The sequence below is a fragment of the Arachis stenosperma genome, chromosome 2 (assembly GCF_014773155.1).
Source record: "Arachis stenosperma cultivar V10309 chromosome 2, arast.V10309.gnm1.PFL2, whole genome shotgun sequence".
Taxonomy (NCBI): Eukaryota; Viridiplantae; Streptophyta; class Magnoliopsida; order Fabales; family Fabaceae; genus Arachis; species Arachis stenosperma.
In genome coordinates this window covers 95,658,708-95,675,371 of record NC_080378.1, presented here as the reverse complement: position 1 = coordinate 95,675,371, position 16,664 = coordinate 95,658,708, and the positions used below count along the sequence as shown (strand labels likewise).

Genomic DNA, 16,664 nt, shown 5'->3' with positions numbered 1-16,664 from the left:
ACGGATAATTACCTGTCTTAAACGGCTAAGAACAGGATAGATACCCGCAAATTCGGGTGGTGTTGCCATCCTAGTTACAAGACGGCACCAACTTATGAAAAGCAAAGTGTGGAGTATCCATAAAGGAGGTAGATTTTGCTAATTTTGATGATATTCAACTTGTCCTAAATTTAAGCTTGGCAAAACCTCTCCCGGTTAGCTTCAATCGGCATTACTTTTTTTTTCTTTATTACTATTGTTTAATTATTATTACCATAACCAGTGGAACTTCTAAGGCATCTTTAATCCAAACATCTGATGCAATTTCATTAAAATTTATGCATTTGTGATTAGAGACTAGATAAAATTTCCAAATCATCGGACCATTCTAGATTACCCACTAGCAGCATAAAGCAGGCAACCACGAATGCTTATATTTTTCCAAATTTATTAACCCACATATATCTGCTGATGCTTCAAAAAATTATTGAGAGCGTTGAAGTCATAAAAATTGTTTAGACAACCGCACCAAATCAATCAATTCCACTATATTAAATCAGTTGAGTTCAAAATAAAAACCATTTAACAATAAATCAATCAATAAACCAAAAAAATCGATTAAACAACTAATTAACTGACTAACCAATCCAATCTTTTAGCAATTAACCAATTTAATAAAATATAAAAATTATTTTTTTTAAAAAAATCATATATTTTATATATGATTATTTTTAGGGGCAGAGCTACACACTGTAAAAAAGGGGCAACGACCCCTTAATTTTAATTTTTTACGGCCCTCCTAATTTTAATTTTTTACATGTAAATTGTATATAAATTTCAGTTTAGTCCTCTTCAAAAATTTATTTTAATATTTTATTGTATAAATATTTTTAGTCTCCCTCTAATATTTCTTCTACTTCCGCCCCTGATTATTTTATTATATTCGATTCAATCTGAATTGAACTTAACTTTATACTTTTAAATCTTTAACTATCAATTCTGTCGCCAATTTAATTTTCAAAATCTTAAAAATATCACCAACATTTAATTTGAATTTAATTGAGAGCAATTTTGATACCACATTCAAAAATAGAATGAACATTGATTTTTACTTTTTGCCATTATTTCTTTTGGGTGGGGGAGGGGGATTTTAGTATAGTTTCAGTTCTAATTTAAAATTGAAATTAAAAGGAGCTAACCTTCACTCTTTAGCAGATACATTAACATGCAAGTAAACTATCAGGTACTTCAGTGGAAAAAAAAAATAACAATCTCCACTTGCATTACCTAATTTAACGTTCATACTCAGAAGAAAGTCAAGAAACTATACAAACATTAAGTTGGTTATTTCCGCTTTGATTTCTTTGCGGAACGTCGGCTTTCCATCTTCCTTTGCGCAGCTTCAAATTCCTCTTCAGAGGGTTCCGGCACATTACTTCCACCATATTTTGAAACTAGAGATGAAAACATAGATTCAAACTTGTCTCTTCTCTCATTTCGACGTTGTGAGATGATGGCATAAAGATCTGTTTCTGGTTTCTTACTTGGTCTGCAAGATGATAAACATCATTATTTCCTAAACTAAAATGTAAACAGTATAAGGCAAGCCCAAGACTTCCCCGATAAACTTACTTGACCCTCCTCCTTAACGGACTAGTTGGTGGCTTGATTTCTGATATTCTTTTTGCCCATTTCTTATAAGCTTTTGTTTCTTTAAGTTCTCCTAAAGATATAAAAAAAAAGGTATAGCATCAAACAAAAGGATCAAGTAAGACTTTTGCCTATGTTAATATAAGCTGAATCTCCCAGCTACAAGTATAAACGAGCATAATGGTATTCAATCCTCATTATGGCAATATAAACCTTAAAAAAGAGTACATGTCTGACTGGAATTCGGGGAAATAAAAGCTTATAATGTTCTTACCAGCTGCTATGGCCTCATCAAGAATATCCTTGAATCGGTGAGAATCAAATTTGGGATCAGAACAAAGCATTGAACAGAATAGCCTGCAGTGGGAAGTCATACGCAAAATTACAATAAAGTCTTTTCAGAAAAATGGCTCTCACTCATCAATATGCCTTTCTTACCTGTTCATATGACCCTTGCACTTCTTGTACAAATCAATCAAATCATTTTTCTCTGAGTCAGATCCCCTATAGTTTGCTTCAAACTCCTCAATATCAGCTTCAGTGACCTGTTAGCAAGTATAATAAAACCTTGTAAATGCAAATAAGAACTGTGCAACAAGAAATCAGAACAAAATCAGGATCAACGCAAACAACCTTCTTGTACATTGTTCTAAAGTAGTTGTGAAGATTCTGGACAACATCCCCGGCAAGGTCCTGATTTTCAGAAACAAATATAAATGAATAATGTTGATGTACATGACACGGAAAAAAAAATGCTGAAATGCTTATATTTCATTCTGCTGTACATAAAATCATCATAACAAGAGCAGATTCCTCCACTAACAGTTGACAGACCATAAAAGTTTAATTTGAATGAATCTAGAAAATGAAAATTACAGATATGTTATCTTGTGGCTTTAAGGTTGTAAATGCATCTACAGATATAAGAAATCAAGAACACTCACAGCATCATCAACACAACCAGTCTGATCATAAATGGCTCGTTTCTCTTCATCCCCAAGAATCGAGATAATATTTTGCAGTTGCTGAAATTTTGCTTTAGCTTCCTGTAAATGATTAATTGGAACCATAAACATCAAATTTAATAGATGGTCAGAGGCCTAATTAGACAAAAACCTGTTTGATGCTATTGTTAAATGGAGTGTTTAAAGAGCTTGAATAGTATTTTGCTGAGAAGATACTAAATTTTCATGGATATTTCAAAAATTTCAGAATACTAAAGGGTACAATGGAATCTCTGGATATCAACATGGCTCCACCCTGCTTACTGTAAAACAGAAAACATTAGATAAATACCTCATCACCAGGGTTCTTGTCAGGATGCAGCCTCAATGCTAACTTGTAATAAGCCTTCTTTATTTCCTGTTGTGATGCTGTTCTCTCTACACTAAGTACCTAAGAGCAAAGAAGCAACAGGTCAGTGTCCAAAATATCAGTGCTCTCTGCGCATTGATACAAATCAAGAAATGGAAACGGGTAATGTCATATACTCATATCTCAAAGTGTAGATGATCACCTAAGGGATCCAAAGTCCAAAGTGCTAATGTTATAAGAAACTGAGATATATAGAATATATTCACAGCAGTTATGTGAAAGTTAAAACCAAAGGACGTCAAATAAAACCAACTCTTGTGAATTAAAGGGGACCAAAAATAGAAACAAAATGGAAATGGTTGCAGCCCATAAAGTTCTATATAAGGAAGACTGTTGGTATGTGATGAAGGGGTTAACCTTTAGATCGTATCAGCACATTTTACATGTATGGATTGACATCACTAGGGAAATAATTGCCTTTTTCTCCATTTCCAAATGCTGTAGCAGAAAGATCTTGATTGTAACTTCATATAAAATAAAGCTAATAAAAACACAAAGACAAGGACTTATCCCACTAAGTGGATGTTGGTTACACATATCAAACAATGCCATTGCACCCTATCGTGAATCATGCCTATGCTCAATATATCGATGCTTAACTCTCATTTGATAAGCTAATAAAAACACAAACATCATACTACAATATACTAGGCTAGGTTTATTCACTACAGATAGGAGTAAAACAGAGAATCTCTCTTGAAAACAACAATTTATTCCATCAGCTTCAAAAGCAGACTACAAGGAACATAGAATAAGAAATCCCATAAAGCAATAAGCATCGGTAAATATTGAAACAAGAAACTAAGAATCAAAATCGAAATTAAAAAATCGAAAAAGCGAAGAAGACTATCTTACAATTAATTAATCCAAATTATGTCGGGTACCTGATAGAGGGTGTTTTCGTTGTTGTTCTGAGGGGAGTGTGGGTGTTCATATTCGATTTCTTCTTCGTCGTTGGAAACCCTAGCTCTCTTCTTATTCTTTGGCGCCATTTTTTATTTCCTTTTGTTAGTAGAAGACTGTAACTTGGTCTCAAAGAACTTTGATTTGGCGATGACAAAAATGAAAACTAATAAGCGCAAAGGGAAAACAGAAGAAAAGGACGGATCGGGATTAGGGTGCTCTTTTATTATTCTCGCCACTCGGTGTGTCAATATTTTGGCGCGCTCATTTTTTCGCAAATTATTTTTTATATTGGGAGGGTTTTTTATGGTCATATATAGTAAAGGTGTTAATCCCAAATCAAATGTGACATCCTTTGATTTAAAGCGTATAAATTGTGGTTGGAGGCTTGGTTGAGTGGTATAGTCTATACTTCCTTAACAACTATATTTGGATTCAAGTTTTATGAGAGTAAAAATGAATCTAAAATGAATTTATGTCGTGTATGTAAGTTTATTGTGTGGGTATCTAATGCATAGATAATGTTTAAGTTTTTAAACAACGAATAAAATGAATCTTTTGATTTGATATTAAAAAATTTTTTAGAAAAATGGTAAATAAGTCTTTGATCTTTTGGCTCGTGAATTTAAGTTTTTAATAATTTAAAAATACATTTAAGTCTTTGATTTTTTTAAAATTTGAACACATTGATCTCTACTGTTCATTTGAATATGTTAGACCTAACGGAAAAATTAAACGTAACTCCCATTATATTGATATAGCCGATACAGATGTCCATGAGGGAGAATTTTTAAAATTAGACAAATTAAATCTAAAAATCGATATGTCTAGATTTTGAAGAGGTCAAAAATTTAATTATATTTTTAAATTTTTAGGAGTTTAAATGTCCACAAACCAAAAAATTAGAGATTAATTGTCCTTTTCTCAAATTTTTTAAAAATCTCCTTGCAAAGTAATTGTATTTACCGATTACACATTCCAAAACAAAAAAAAAATACAAAATGAATAAAATTAGATTGCACACATTCTTTGTTCATAATAAAAAATTTTAGCCTTATTTTTTATTCTTTGATTTTGGTATCTTCTGAAATAAATAGGTTAATAGTATAACAATAGAATTTTTAAATTTTTAATATATTAATATATGTGAAAAATTATTAAAAGACTATTAGAATTTATTATTTTTAATCATTATTTTTAGTTATCAACCCAACTTTTTTAGTAGTAATTCAATCATATAGATTAACTCACATTTTAAATACTAATGACTAATTGATGACAAAAAATAATAAATTCTTATATAACTATTTACCGGTAGAATTGGTTCGAGTTAAAAAAAAAGAAACCAAACCGATTAAATTTTAATTGGATCAAATTTAAACTTTTTTTAAGTGAATTTGAACCAATCCGAACTGATTAAACTCATGTTGGATTAGTTCGAGTAATTAGGTTTCAGATTAAAATATAAATTTAAAAAATAAAAAATAAAAAAATCTTTTAAATACTGTAAATATACAATAAAATAATAAAAAACATCATTGAGTCAAACTTAAATAATATCATTATTTGGAGTACTTTAAGATTAGAAGATAAATTAAAGTTATATATATATATATATATTAGATTTTGTTTACTTATTTTAATTAATATTAAATTAATTAAATAATTGAGTTGGTTTGGGTTTTACGACTCTAGAATTAATATTCAAACCAATTAAGATCGAATTTAATTGAGTTTGATCTGATTATCCATGAGTCCAAAATTAATATAATCGGATTGGATTAATTTTGAATAGATAATAGAATTATTTATATCCATAAATACTCCTAAATTCTGTTGCCCTCTAGTATTTCTCAAAATTGAGATCGGTCAGTGTGATTTCATCAAATTTTTATTGCTATGAAAGTCTCAAGAAGCACTTATATAAAATGAATTGGTCTCTTCATCAATTACAATCAAATTTTAAATGTGTATGGACTAATAAATTTTTAATAAATTTTATTATAAAATAATTAAATTTTTAAAAATATCATTATACAACAAGTTAGTTGCCTAAAACATATTAATTTATTTGAGAGAAACAATTTTTAAAAATTTTTAAAATAATAAAAATTTGTTAAAAATAAAATACCGAACTAAACTTTTTTAAGACTAATTTAAGGATTTATTCTATAATATAATATAATATCATGAATCACTCAGTTTAATAAAAATAAATATTTAATTTCAATTTCTTAATTTGACCTAAGAAAATGAGATCACTTATCTCATTACCATATTTTCATTTATATTTTACTAATAAAAATTAAAGATTTAAAATCATAAAAAATATCCTCTCTCTTTTTTTTATAGTTGTCAAAACCGAACCGGTGATAGAACCGGTCAAGTTATTGGTTTACTGGTTTATTGGTTCAACCGATAAATCACTGGTCGAATCGGTAAAACGGTGTCACGTAAATAAAAAATATAAAATAGTTAAAACCTTAAAATTAAAATTTGAAATACATATCTTCACTAACATTTTATGAAAAAACTAAGTCTCAAATTCTAAAAATAACCAATATAAAAAAACATATAATTTTTCAGTAATACTACAATAGTATCTTAATTTGACACAATAAAAGTAACAATTAATTCACAAATTATATCATCTAACTATAATATCAGTACATTTTAACACTAACATCAAAATAAATAACCTTAATTACAATACTAGTATTGAAATAAATCAAGCAAATTAATAAAGTTTTAGTAAACTTTACATTTATATTAATAATGGTATATAATTAAAATATAATTAATTTAAAAAATAGAGAATGCGAAATTAAATTAAATTAGATATGTATAAAATAGTGTTATTGAATGTATACTATATAATTAATATTTGTCACTAAAAATAGTAAGAAGCTTCAAGGTTGAGTGGCAAGTGTGCACCCTTGCAAAGTTCGAAACCTATTTGAGACATTTTGAATAATTTTTCAAACAGACTGGTTTGCACCGATTTTAACCGGTTTGTTCCGATTCTTACCGGTTCATAGCGGTTTGTTTCCTTAAATGGTTCAAGAGGTAAACTGAACAGGTTCATGGTCCGATTTACCGGTTTTTCGGTTGAACCGGCCGGTCCGGTTTGATTTTTACAACTATGCTTTTTTTTTTAGCTTCCTTCTTCTATTTGAGTAAAATAAGAAGTTAAAATATTAGTTGATTATAGTAATGATAAAATTATTCCCTCTAAAATTTTATCCTAACCACGTATCTTTTATACTTTACCAGGTTTCGCATGGTTGAAGTTGCAAAACATATCTTTTATACTAGTAAATTTAGAAGAGTTAAGGCTGACATGTCATTTTTTTAACATTTTGAATTTTTTTAAAATGAATTTTATTTAGAAATTCAAAAGGTAAGTAATTTGGTGAGAATAGTCAAAAGAAATTGGTAAAAACTTGCTCTCTACTTTATTCCTTTTTCTATTTCTGATACTTTCTTACCTTTTCTTTCTTCTATTTTTATTGAAAAACTCAAATACCCTTCTTTGGATTTTGAATTTCTGCAAGAGGAATCAATCTATTCAAATGATGAATATGTTCATCAGCTGAAGAATCTGCATAAGTTAGCTACAGCAGCATCTCCTGCTTCTTTAACATTCTCTTCTGCCTCCATTCAACTCCATCGCAACCAACTCCAATTCACTTCTCTAACTTTGGCAGCGCTAAACAAAAGAGAAAAGAACCTATCTGGGCAGCGCGATAGGAGAGAAGAGTCGAACCATCTTGGGTGGGACGCGATTGCAGTGAGGAATCGAACCTACCTTGGTGCGGCGCGAAGGTAGAGGAATTGAACCCATCTTGGCTTGCTTTGTTGGAATAAATAATTTTATTAACTCAGATCATCCATATTGAATCACCAAAAAATATAACATAATGCGGGTACATTTTCTAGTAGAAATTAGAAACTAGACGGAAGAATTGTCTCAGTCTTGTGGTTCTTTCAATCTTCCTCAATCAAAGCCTTCTGTATTCCTAGGCGGCTGAATTGTGACTCTTTTGATGAGGAAAGAGCAACAAAGGCGGCTTTGGTATATTGGAGACCGAAACCCTGAAGGCACTATTTATATTTGAGTATGGCACCCATTAAACCCTAAAGCCCAAATAAAATAGTATCTAAAGTCCAAAAGATAATATATCTAAAATCCAAAAGATAATTATCTAAGGAACAAAAGATAATATCTAGTTTTATTCTCATTTAATTCTAAATCAAAAGTAATAATGACTTATTCAATTATGCATTTATAATAATAAATGAGATCATCATTATATAAGTCATTTAATTTGAAATAGCATAATTTATAATTATAATTAATATATGTATTGCCCACAAACAAATTAGAAAATTAAAATAATTTCCTAACAATCTCCCACTTGGGCTATACATATATTCTTTCTTGACACAATCACATCTTATAAACTTTATGCGCGCATCTGAATGATATTTCTCTCATTACTTTAACAATCGGGTCCGTCTCATACATTAGATATGGAACTACCACAGCTTTTATCACATTAATGTCGTGACTAAACCACGACAATCACCATCCTAATATACTTAACGACATAGATCAAATTTGGATGAGTAATATGGAAATTACATGCCAAGTGATCTCATGCATGTCTATTTTCAGCTAGTCCAACTTTAAAACTTTATTGAGATCAAACACAAAACAAATATTGCAAAATGAACATTTCATACAACATGAAATAAACCATCAACTTAATTCTGCAGAAAAATGACTCAATATCTGTCATAGGACATATAGCATAAAATTAACCTCCCACTAAACCAAGGCATCACAAATATTGACACCCATCCGAGCAGTGTGCTCATGAAAGACTTTAGGGATCAATTCTTTGGTTAATGAGTCTGCTAGCATATACTTTGTTCCTATATGTCCTATGAAAATCTGTTTTTCTTAAACTTTCTCCTTGACAACTAAGAACTTGATGTCTGTATGCTTCAATTTTGTCAAGCTCTTATTGTTGTTGGAGTATAGTACTGCTGACTTATTCTCACAAAATATCTTTAATGACCTTTCAATGTCATCTACTATACGAAGCTCAATGACAAAGTTTCGCAACCATATGCCATGAAATCGGAATCAGAGTACCCAATGATCTCCAAATTTTCTAATCTCCGATAAGTAAGCATGTAATCCTTTGTTCTCTTTAGATAACGCATTATGCGTTTAACATCTATCCAATGATCTATGCCCGGATTGCTCAAGTATCTATCCAACACTCCCACTATAAATGATATATCAGAATGTGTGCAGACTTGAGCATACATTAAATTTCCTAGTGCTGATGCATAAGGTTTCTCATGCATTGCTGTCTTCTCAAGATCATTTTGGGGCATTGCTTGAGACTAAACTTGTCTCCTTTAGCTACGGGTGTGTCCTTTGGTCTATATCTTTTTATGCCATATGTACTTAAAATCTTTTCGATATAGTTCTTTTGTGACAATCCAAGAATACCTTGAGAGCGATCTCAGTATCTCGATTCCTAATACAAAAGAGGTATCACCAAGATCTTTCATTTCGAATTTGTTCGATAAAAGTTTCTTAGTTTCATGCAACAAGCCTATATCATTACTGGCAAGTAGAACGTCATTAACATATAAGACCAAAGAAAGTATTTACTCCCACTGAACTTGCAGTATACACATTCATCTATAATATTTACCTCAAAATCATATGAGGTAATGCCTTAAACTTGTGATACCATTGACGGGAAGCTTGTTTGAGATCATAGATGGATTTTCTCCTTTTTTCTGTTGGATCTCCTTAATGGTACTTCTTGACGTTGTTGAGCTTGCTATATGGGTTGGGGTTGAGGAGGATTCTCATTATTTTTCTATGCTGTAGCAGTATCTTGAGCAACAACAATATTCTTATGGTTCTCTTGTACTGTAACTGAATCTATAGTAGGATTCTCATTGTGCTCTTGTACTATAACTGCATCTTGAACAATAATAGGCACAAAGACCTGATCATTGTTAGTTATAGAATCCTCATCAAAAGCAACATTCCTAATATTTTCTTCCCTCCAAACTCAACATCCTCAAGAAATCTCGCATTTCTTGTTTCAAAATAGACCTTGATGTAGGATTGTAAAACTTGTACCCTCGTGAACGCTCATCGTAGCCAACAAAGTAGCAACTAATTGTCCTTAAGTTCAATTTTCTTTCATGCGACCTATAAGGTCGTGCCTCAGCTGGACATCCCCAAATATGCAAATGCTTTATACTGGGCCTTTTTCCAGTCCAAATTTCATATGGGGTTTTGTTAACTGCTTTGCTTGGCACCCTATTAATAATGTACCCTATCAAATTTCATACTTCTCACCATGTCCTTAAGAGTTCGGTTCCTTCGCTTTGCAACACCATTCATGTTAGGTTTGCCTGGCATGGTGTATTGTGGAACAATACCACATTCCTCTAGGAAAAGAGCAAAAGGCCCAAGATGTTGCTCACCTGAACTGTCATATCTTCCATAGTATTCACCACCACGATCAGATTTGACAGCTTAAATTTTCTTTCCAAGTTGAAGTTCAACTTCAGTTTTGAAAGACTTGAAAACATCTAAGGCTTGGGATTTTTCATGAATTAAATATAGATACCCGTAGCGAGAGTAATCATCTATGAACGTAATAAAGTACCGTTGTCCATTCCAAGAGAGTAGGGAATGGACCACATATATCGATATGTATCAGTTCTAAGACATCTTTAGCTTTATCGGCACCTAATTTACTTTCGTTTGTCCTTTTTCCCTTTATGCACTCAATGCAGACTTCAAAGTCCGCCAAATTTAGGGGTCCAAGAATTCCATCCGATACGAGCCTCTGAATTCTTTGTTTAGAGATGTGACCTAGGCATTTGTGCCATAATGATGCCGAATTCTCATTTAGTTTTCATTTTGTACCCGTTTGCAGTATTTTATTATTATAAGAATTTAAGTCAAGTCTATATAGATTATCCACCAAATGACCAGGGCAAATATTATTCGAATTATAGAAGAGACTGACTTTATTGTCTCTGAACGAACAAAAATAACCTGATTTGTCCAAACAAGAAATAGAAACCAAATTCCGTCTGAATGATGGTACATAAAATGTCTCTAATAAATCCAAGTAAGATCCACTTGTGGAACATAATCTAAAGGTTCCTATAGCTTCGACTGTAACTATATTGCCGTCTGCCACATAGATGTATCTTTCAGCATCACTTGGCGGTCGGCTCCACAGGCAACCTTGCATAGTAACACTTACATGAGTAGTAGCAGCAGAATCTACCCACCAAGTATCAACAAGTGCATAACTTAAACTAGCCTCAAAACAAACAAAAGTAAGAATTATACCGTTCTTTACACGTCAGGTGGCATATTTGGTACAATTCTTCTCCATGTGTCCCACCTTCTTACAGAAGAAACAAGTTGAAACTTGATCCTGTTTCTTAGCCTTTTTCTACTGAGAAGGCACATTCGCAGTAGTATCACGCTTTATTTTATACTGAAAAGATGAAGCTATGTGAACACTTTCAGTCTTATCTTGCTGTAGCCTCTCTTCTTCTTGCACACAGTGAGATATAAGCTCATTTAAGGACCAAGTGTCCTTCAGAGTGTTATAACTCACTTTGAATTACCCAAAGTGTGCAGGAAGGGAAATCAAAATGAAATGCATGAGTAAATCTTCAGACAACTCTAACTTTAGTACTTTCAATTTTGAAGCAAGATGAGATATTTCCATAATGTACTCCCTTATGTTCCCTTTACCTTTATACCTCATGAAAACAAGTTTGCTCAAAAGACTACTTGCCTCCGTCTTTTCATTCTTAGTATAGAATTTTTCAACATTCTTTAGGAACTGTTTGGCATTTTTATCCTCAGTAATTGAGCCCCGAAACGCCTCAGGAATTGAGCGTTTCATGATCATAATGCTCATTCGATTGAATCTCTCCCACTTCTCTATTTTAATCTCATTGAGGTTTTCAGGAGTGGAAGTGGGTTTCTCCTCTCGAAGAGCTATATCTAGATCCATACAACCGAGGACAATCTCCACGGTATCCTTCCAAACTTTAAAGTTTGAACCATTTAGCATAGGAATACTGCTAATTTGTGCAGAAACATTGGTAGTTGAAGCCATAGTTTCTGGATTAGAACAAAAGGAACATGCAGTAAATATTAGTTAAATAATGGGAAAAATCCATATTGAGATATCTAGAACAACATTAATTTTCAATCTTTGGATAGAAAAATTAACTGTAAGTGATACTCTCATTACAGTAATCAAATATTGTCAAAATTCCTGTCATGCATTAAGCCTTTCTTTGGACCGACTTAATGCGCACATGGAGACTTAAACTTCGCAACCTATTTATTACCACATATATTTTCTATTAATTGGCCAAACAATAATCTTCCTTTGGGCCGATTATTGACCGCATAATTAATAGAAAATAAACAAAAGTGTGCAATACTTATTATTTGGCCAAACAATAAACTTCCTTTGGGTCGATTATTATCCGCATAAATAATAAGCATTACTTTATTCTTAATTAGTTACTCAAACATGTATTTACTATCAATATGTGTATATAATTCGGACAAATATAGATTTTCTTTTGTGCTGATCAATATTCGCATGAATTATATATCACCATATTCTTTATGTTTTGAATAAATCAATTTTCATAAAAGAGGCTACTTTGTCAGCATAATGTTCAATCAATTTATTCCAAAACCAAATCTTTATAAAATAGGTGGGTATAATAATCTAAATTGTTACTAGTTTTCTTATGTAACAATTAAATAATATTTTTATTATTCAAATATTATTAATATGTACATATAACTTGTCTAAATATAGATCTTCTTTTAGATAGATCAATATTCGCATAAATGACATGCACATAATAATTCTTATATCCCAAATGGATTATTAATCAATTGTATACTAAATTAATAGTACACATAATTAAATCTAATTATATACAGTTACAAAAAATATATGAAAAACACATGATAAAAAATATCTATTTGACCGTATATATATATATATATATATATATATATGACTGAGACAACATTGACCTTTAAAAAAAATTTACATGTTACATACAGTGAAAAGTTGTATATATCATCCAATAATAATATACATATGAGTAGCATGTAATATATATATCAGCGTGAACCAAACAACATAGAGGGAATACGTTTTATATATATATATATATATATATATATATATATATATATATATGTAATGAGTATATACGTATTGATGCAGACACATAATGGGAATAATTTCATCAAGCGCGCAATAATTTTATACATAATATAAACACGCATATGTATGTATGTATATATATATTTTATTTATATATATATATATTGATTCAATAATATAAAAATTGAATATTTTCGATGATTGAATTATGGATGGTTTTGATACCACTTGTTGGAATAAATAATCCAAATCATTCATATTGAATCACCAAAAAATATAACATAATGCAGAAGTGTATATTTTCTAGTAGAAATTAGAAATTAGACGGAAGAGTTGTCTCAGTCTTGTGGTTCTTTCGATCTTTATCAACCAAAATCTTCTGCATCCCTAAGCGGCTGAATTGTGACTCTTTTAATGGGGAAAGAGCAACAAAGGCGGTTTTGGTATATTGGGGACTGAAACCCTGAAGGGACTATTTGGAACAAAAGATAATATCTAATTTTATTCTCATTTAATTCCAAACCAAAAATAATAATGACTTATTCAATTTAGCATTTATAACAATACATGAGATCATCATTATATAAGTGATTTAATTTGAAATAGCATAATTTGTGATTATAATTAATATATGTATTGCCCACAAACAAATTAGAAAATTAAAATAATTTCCTAACATGCTTATGATACCACCAATTTCGTATGCTATTCAACTTTGATTTGATTTCTTATTTCATTGCGGGTGAATTTTAAGAAAGTAGTGGTAAATTTTGTTATAGTTGGAGTGTGAACATTGATGCTAGCCCATGAAAATGGTATAAAATATCTTTGCAGTTTTAGAGGGTTGTAAAATAGAAATTTATTTATTGCAACAATCTCTTTAATGTTCTTTTTTCTTTGAATTAGTTCAAATTTGTGGCATTTTATATATTTTTTCATTCCTTTTGGACAGAAAGAATGGAAGTCATGACAAAATTTCTAGCTACTGAGAGTTTTTGTTAAACCATTGTAATTTGTAAGTAGAAGAAGATAACTTTTGAATTTTTATACTTTTTGTGATTGTGCTTTATATCTGGGCATTGTTTGTTGTTGAAATTAATATGCTTTATCAAGAACTTAAAATATTACCAAAAAAAAGAAAAAAAAAGATGTATATATATCAGTATGATTTAAAAAATGCCGTGCTGTTTGATTTACAAAATCATCCCCCTTTGGTGGGACAATTCTAAAGTAGGTGAGTGTAAATGTATTTTACTCAGACATTTTTTTATGCAATATGACTTTGGAAGATGACTTTGACAGGTCAGCAGTTGAGTATATTTGTAGATTAGTGGAAAACAATGTCATCTTCTAATGAGTCAACCTTTTCTGCCTCATCCAATTATTAATGTTGCATTAATTTTGTAAGCTTTTCATCACCATCTTATGCTTAACTTGTGTTGGATATTGTGCATCATTGTTATTCTGCCTAAAGTTAGGGGTGGCAAACGGGCCTGAACCCGCCGAGTCGGCCCGCGTAACCCGCCAAAAAAGGCGGGCTGGGCTGAAAAATTAGGACCGCCAAATAGCAAAAGCCCGCTTAACTCGCACCGCTTAAACCGCGGGTTTTGGCGGGACGGGGCGGGCTTCCCCGTCGGGCTTAGTATTTTTTAGCAAGGGGGTATTTTTACAATATTTTTTACCAAAACCCAACTTCTTCCAACCCAACTTACAAGAAAATGAAGATGAAAATTGAGTGTTTTGGATTATGTTTATTTTGTTTTAGAGACAATATTTATAATTATGTTTTGGATTATGTTTATTTTTCTTTGGGAACAATATTTATAATTATGTCTTGGATGAAAACTTAGTTTATAATTATGTTTATTAGATATTTATAATTACAAAGACTTTAGTGTTTGTGAATATAAAAATTATAATTTGTTTATACTTTTAGAAATTATAATAGTTAAAAGTAAAAAATAATTAGATTTTTTTATGTCTTTATATATATTATTTAATATTTAAAAGTAAAAAAAATATATTTAGCGGGCTTGGCCCGCCGGCCGCCAGTCCGCCGTTAGGCGGGGCGGGCTGGGATTCTGGGACCGCCTCACTAGGCGGGGCGGGGCGGGCTTCTGGCGGGGCGGGCGGGGCGGGCTTCCCCGCTTGCCACCCTTACCTAAAGTTGACATAATTAGTTATTTCTTATAGCTGCGACATTGATTCTAATAGAAGTTAAACTTGAAAATTGTTAACTTGATGTCATTGGTTAGGTACATTGTTTGCTGAATTTTATTGTTATTTATGTCATTGGTGTGAGAAAATATCAAAAAGTTTTAGTCAAGGAGAGTAAGTGAGTCAATGAGTGCATATGAGTCAACAAAGTACGAAGTAAGTGATGCACTTATTTTACTTGTGGCTTACTGCACTTTCTCTTTCTCTTTCTTTTTCACTCTTCTCTATACCAAAAATAGTTATCAATAGTTACTAAGTTATTGGCAACCTTAATAAACAAGTATAAAAAAATGAAGTTAGATTTAGACAAGATACATAAAAATTAACTGTCAATAGATAGATGTCAAATCAGTAATTTTCTACTTCTATACATTCAAAACCATAGATTCAGGTCAAAACTCAAAATACCATATTTTAAATAATGACCAAGTCGACAACTATGACATGAACTAAAAAGAAAAAAGGAAAAAAGATTACACTTTATATAAAACGTGTAATGCATGTTTTGTTCTTTTATGCTTATATTGTTGTTGATGTCGTCATCTCTTGCTTCATTTCATTTAGTGTAAGAATCATTTTATATAGCAAAAGAATATACACTCTACATTTTTCACTTATACCTTCCTATTATGGTTCTATGCTCATGTTTGTTTATAATTTTTTTTTACTTTTACACACTTTGTTATTTCTATCCCTATTTGATGAATATTTAAATTTGCATGATAGCAGTAATAAATCTACTCTTATTTGCATGGTTCTATACTTAAAGTAATAATTATAGTGATTCAGATTAGTTGTTCATATGACTTATCTTATAGTGTTCATTCTTATTTTCATAATTGATTTATAATATAGAGTCTTATGTCCTTAATATAATTGAAATTTATCTTTGTTAATCTAATAGTGATAAATATCATTGCTATTATAATATAGATTTAAATTTTAACATTAAGATTACATGATTAAGAAAAGGTGGCAGTAAAAGACATCACAGTGAAATTGGTGAATGGTGATGATACCAATGGTAGAAGAACCATGGTGATATTGATAGTGATGGAGCTATGATAGGTTATATATTCCTATTAAGTTAGAAAAGTTTTCTTCTACTTTTGATCTTTTTAATCAATATATCAAGCTGAAGAATAAGAATATTAGGTCTCAGTGTATCAAGTGTAAACTTTTTGAACTATTGAATGCTCACATTATGTTCATCCACTTTTGCCTTCTTTTTGAGGAGTGTTGTTCGTTTGTGTAAAATTACTCAAC

At 31.0% G+C, this 16,664-nt stretch overlaps 1 protein-coding gene across 1 annotated transcript; it reads right to left on the bottom strand.

Annotated features, from left to right (window-relative positions):
* Positions 1 to 1,140: 1,140 nt before the first annotated feature.
* On the bottom strand, positions 1,141 to 4,142 carry LOC130961896 (chaperone protein dnaJ 6-like). The gene is made up of 8 exons (XM_057887933.1): positions 3,888 to 4,142; positions 2,926 to 3,024; positions 2,574 to 2,675; positions 2,263 to 2,322; positions 2,068 to 2,174; positions 1,904 to 1,986; positions 1,612 to 1,702; positions 1,141 to 1,528 (listed from the first exon to the last, which is right to left on the bottom strand). The coding sequence occupies exons 1-8, from the start codon at positions 3,993 to 3,995 to the stop codon at positions 1,324 to 1,326; spliced, it is 855 nt and encodes a 284-aa protein (XP_057743916.1). The 5' UTR covers positions 3,996 to 4,142; the 3' UTR covers positions 1,141 to 1,323.
* Between the last annotated feature and the right edge of the window lie 12,522 nt (positions 4,143 to 16,664).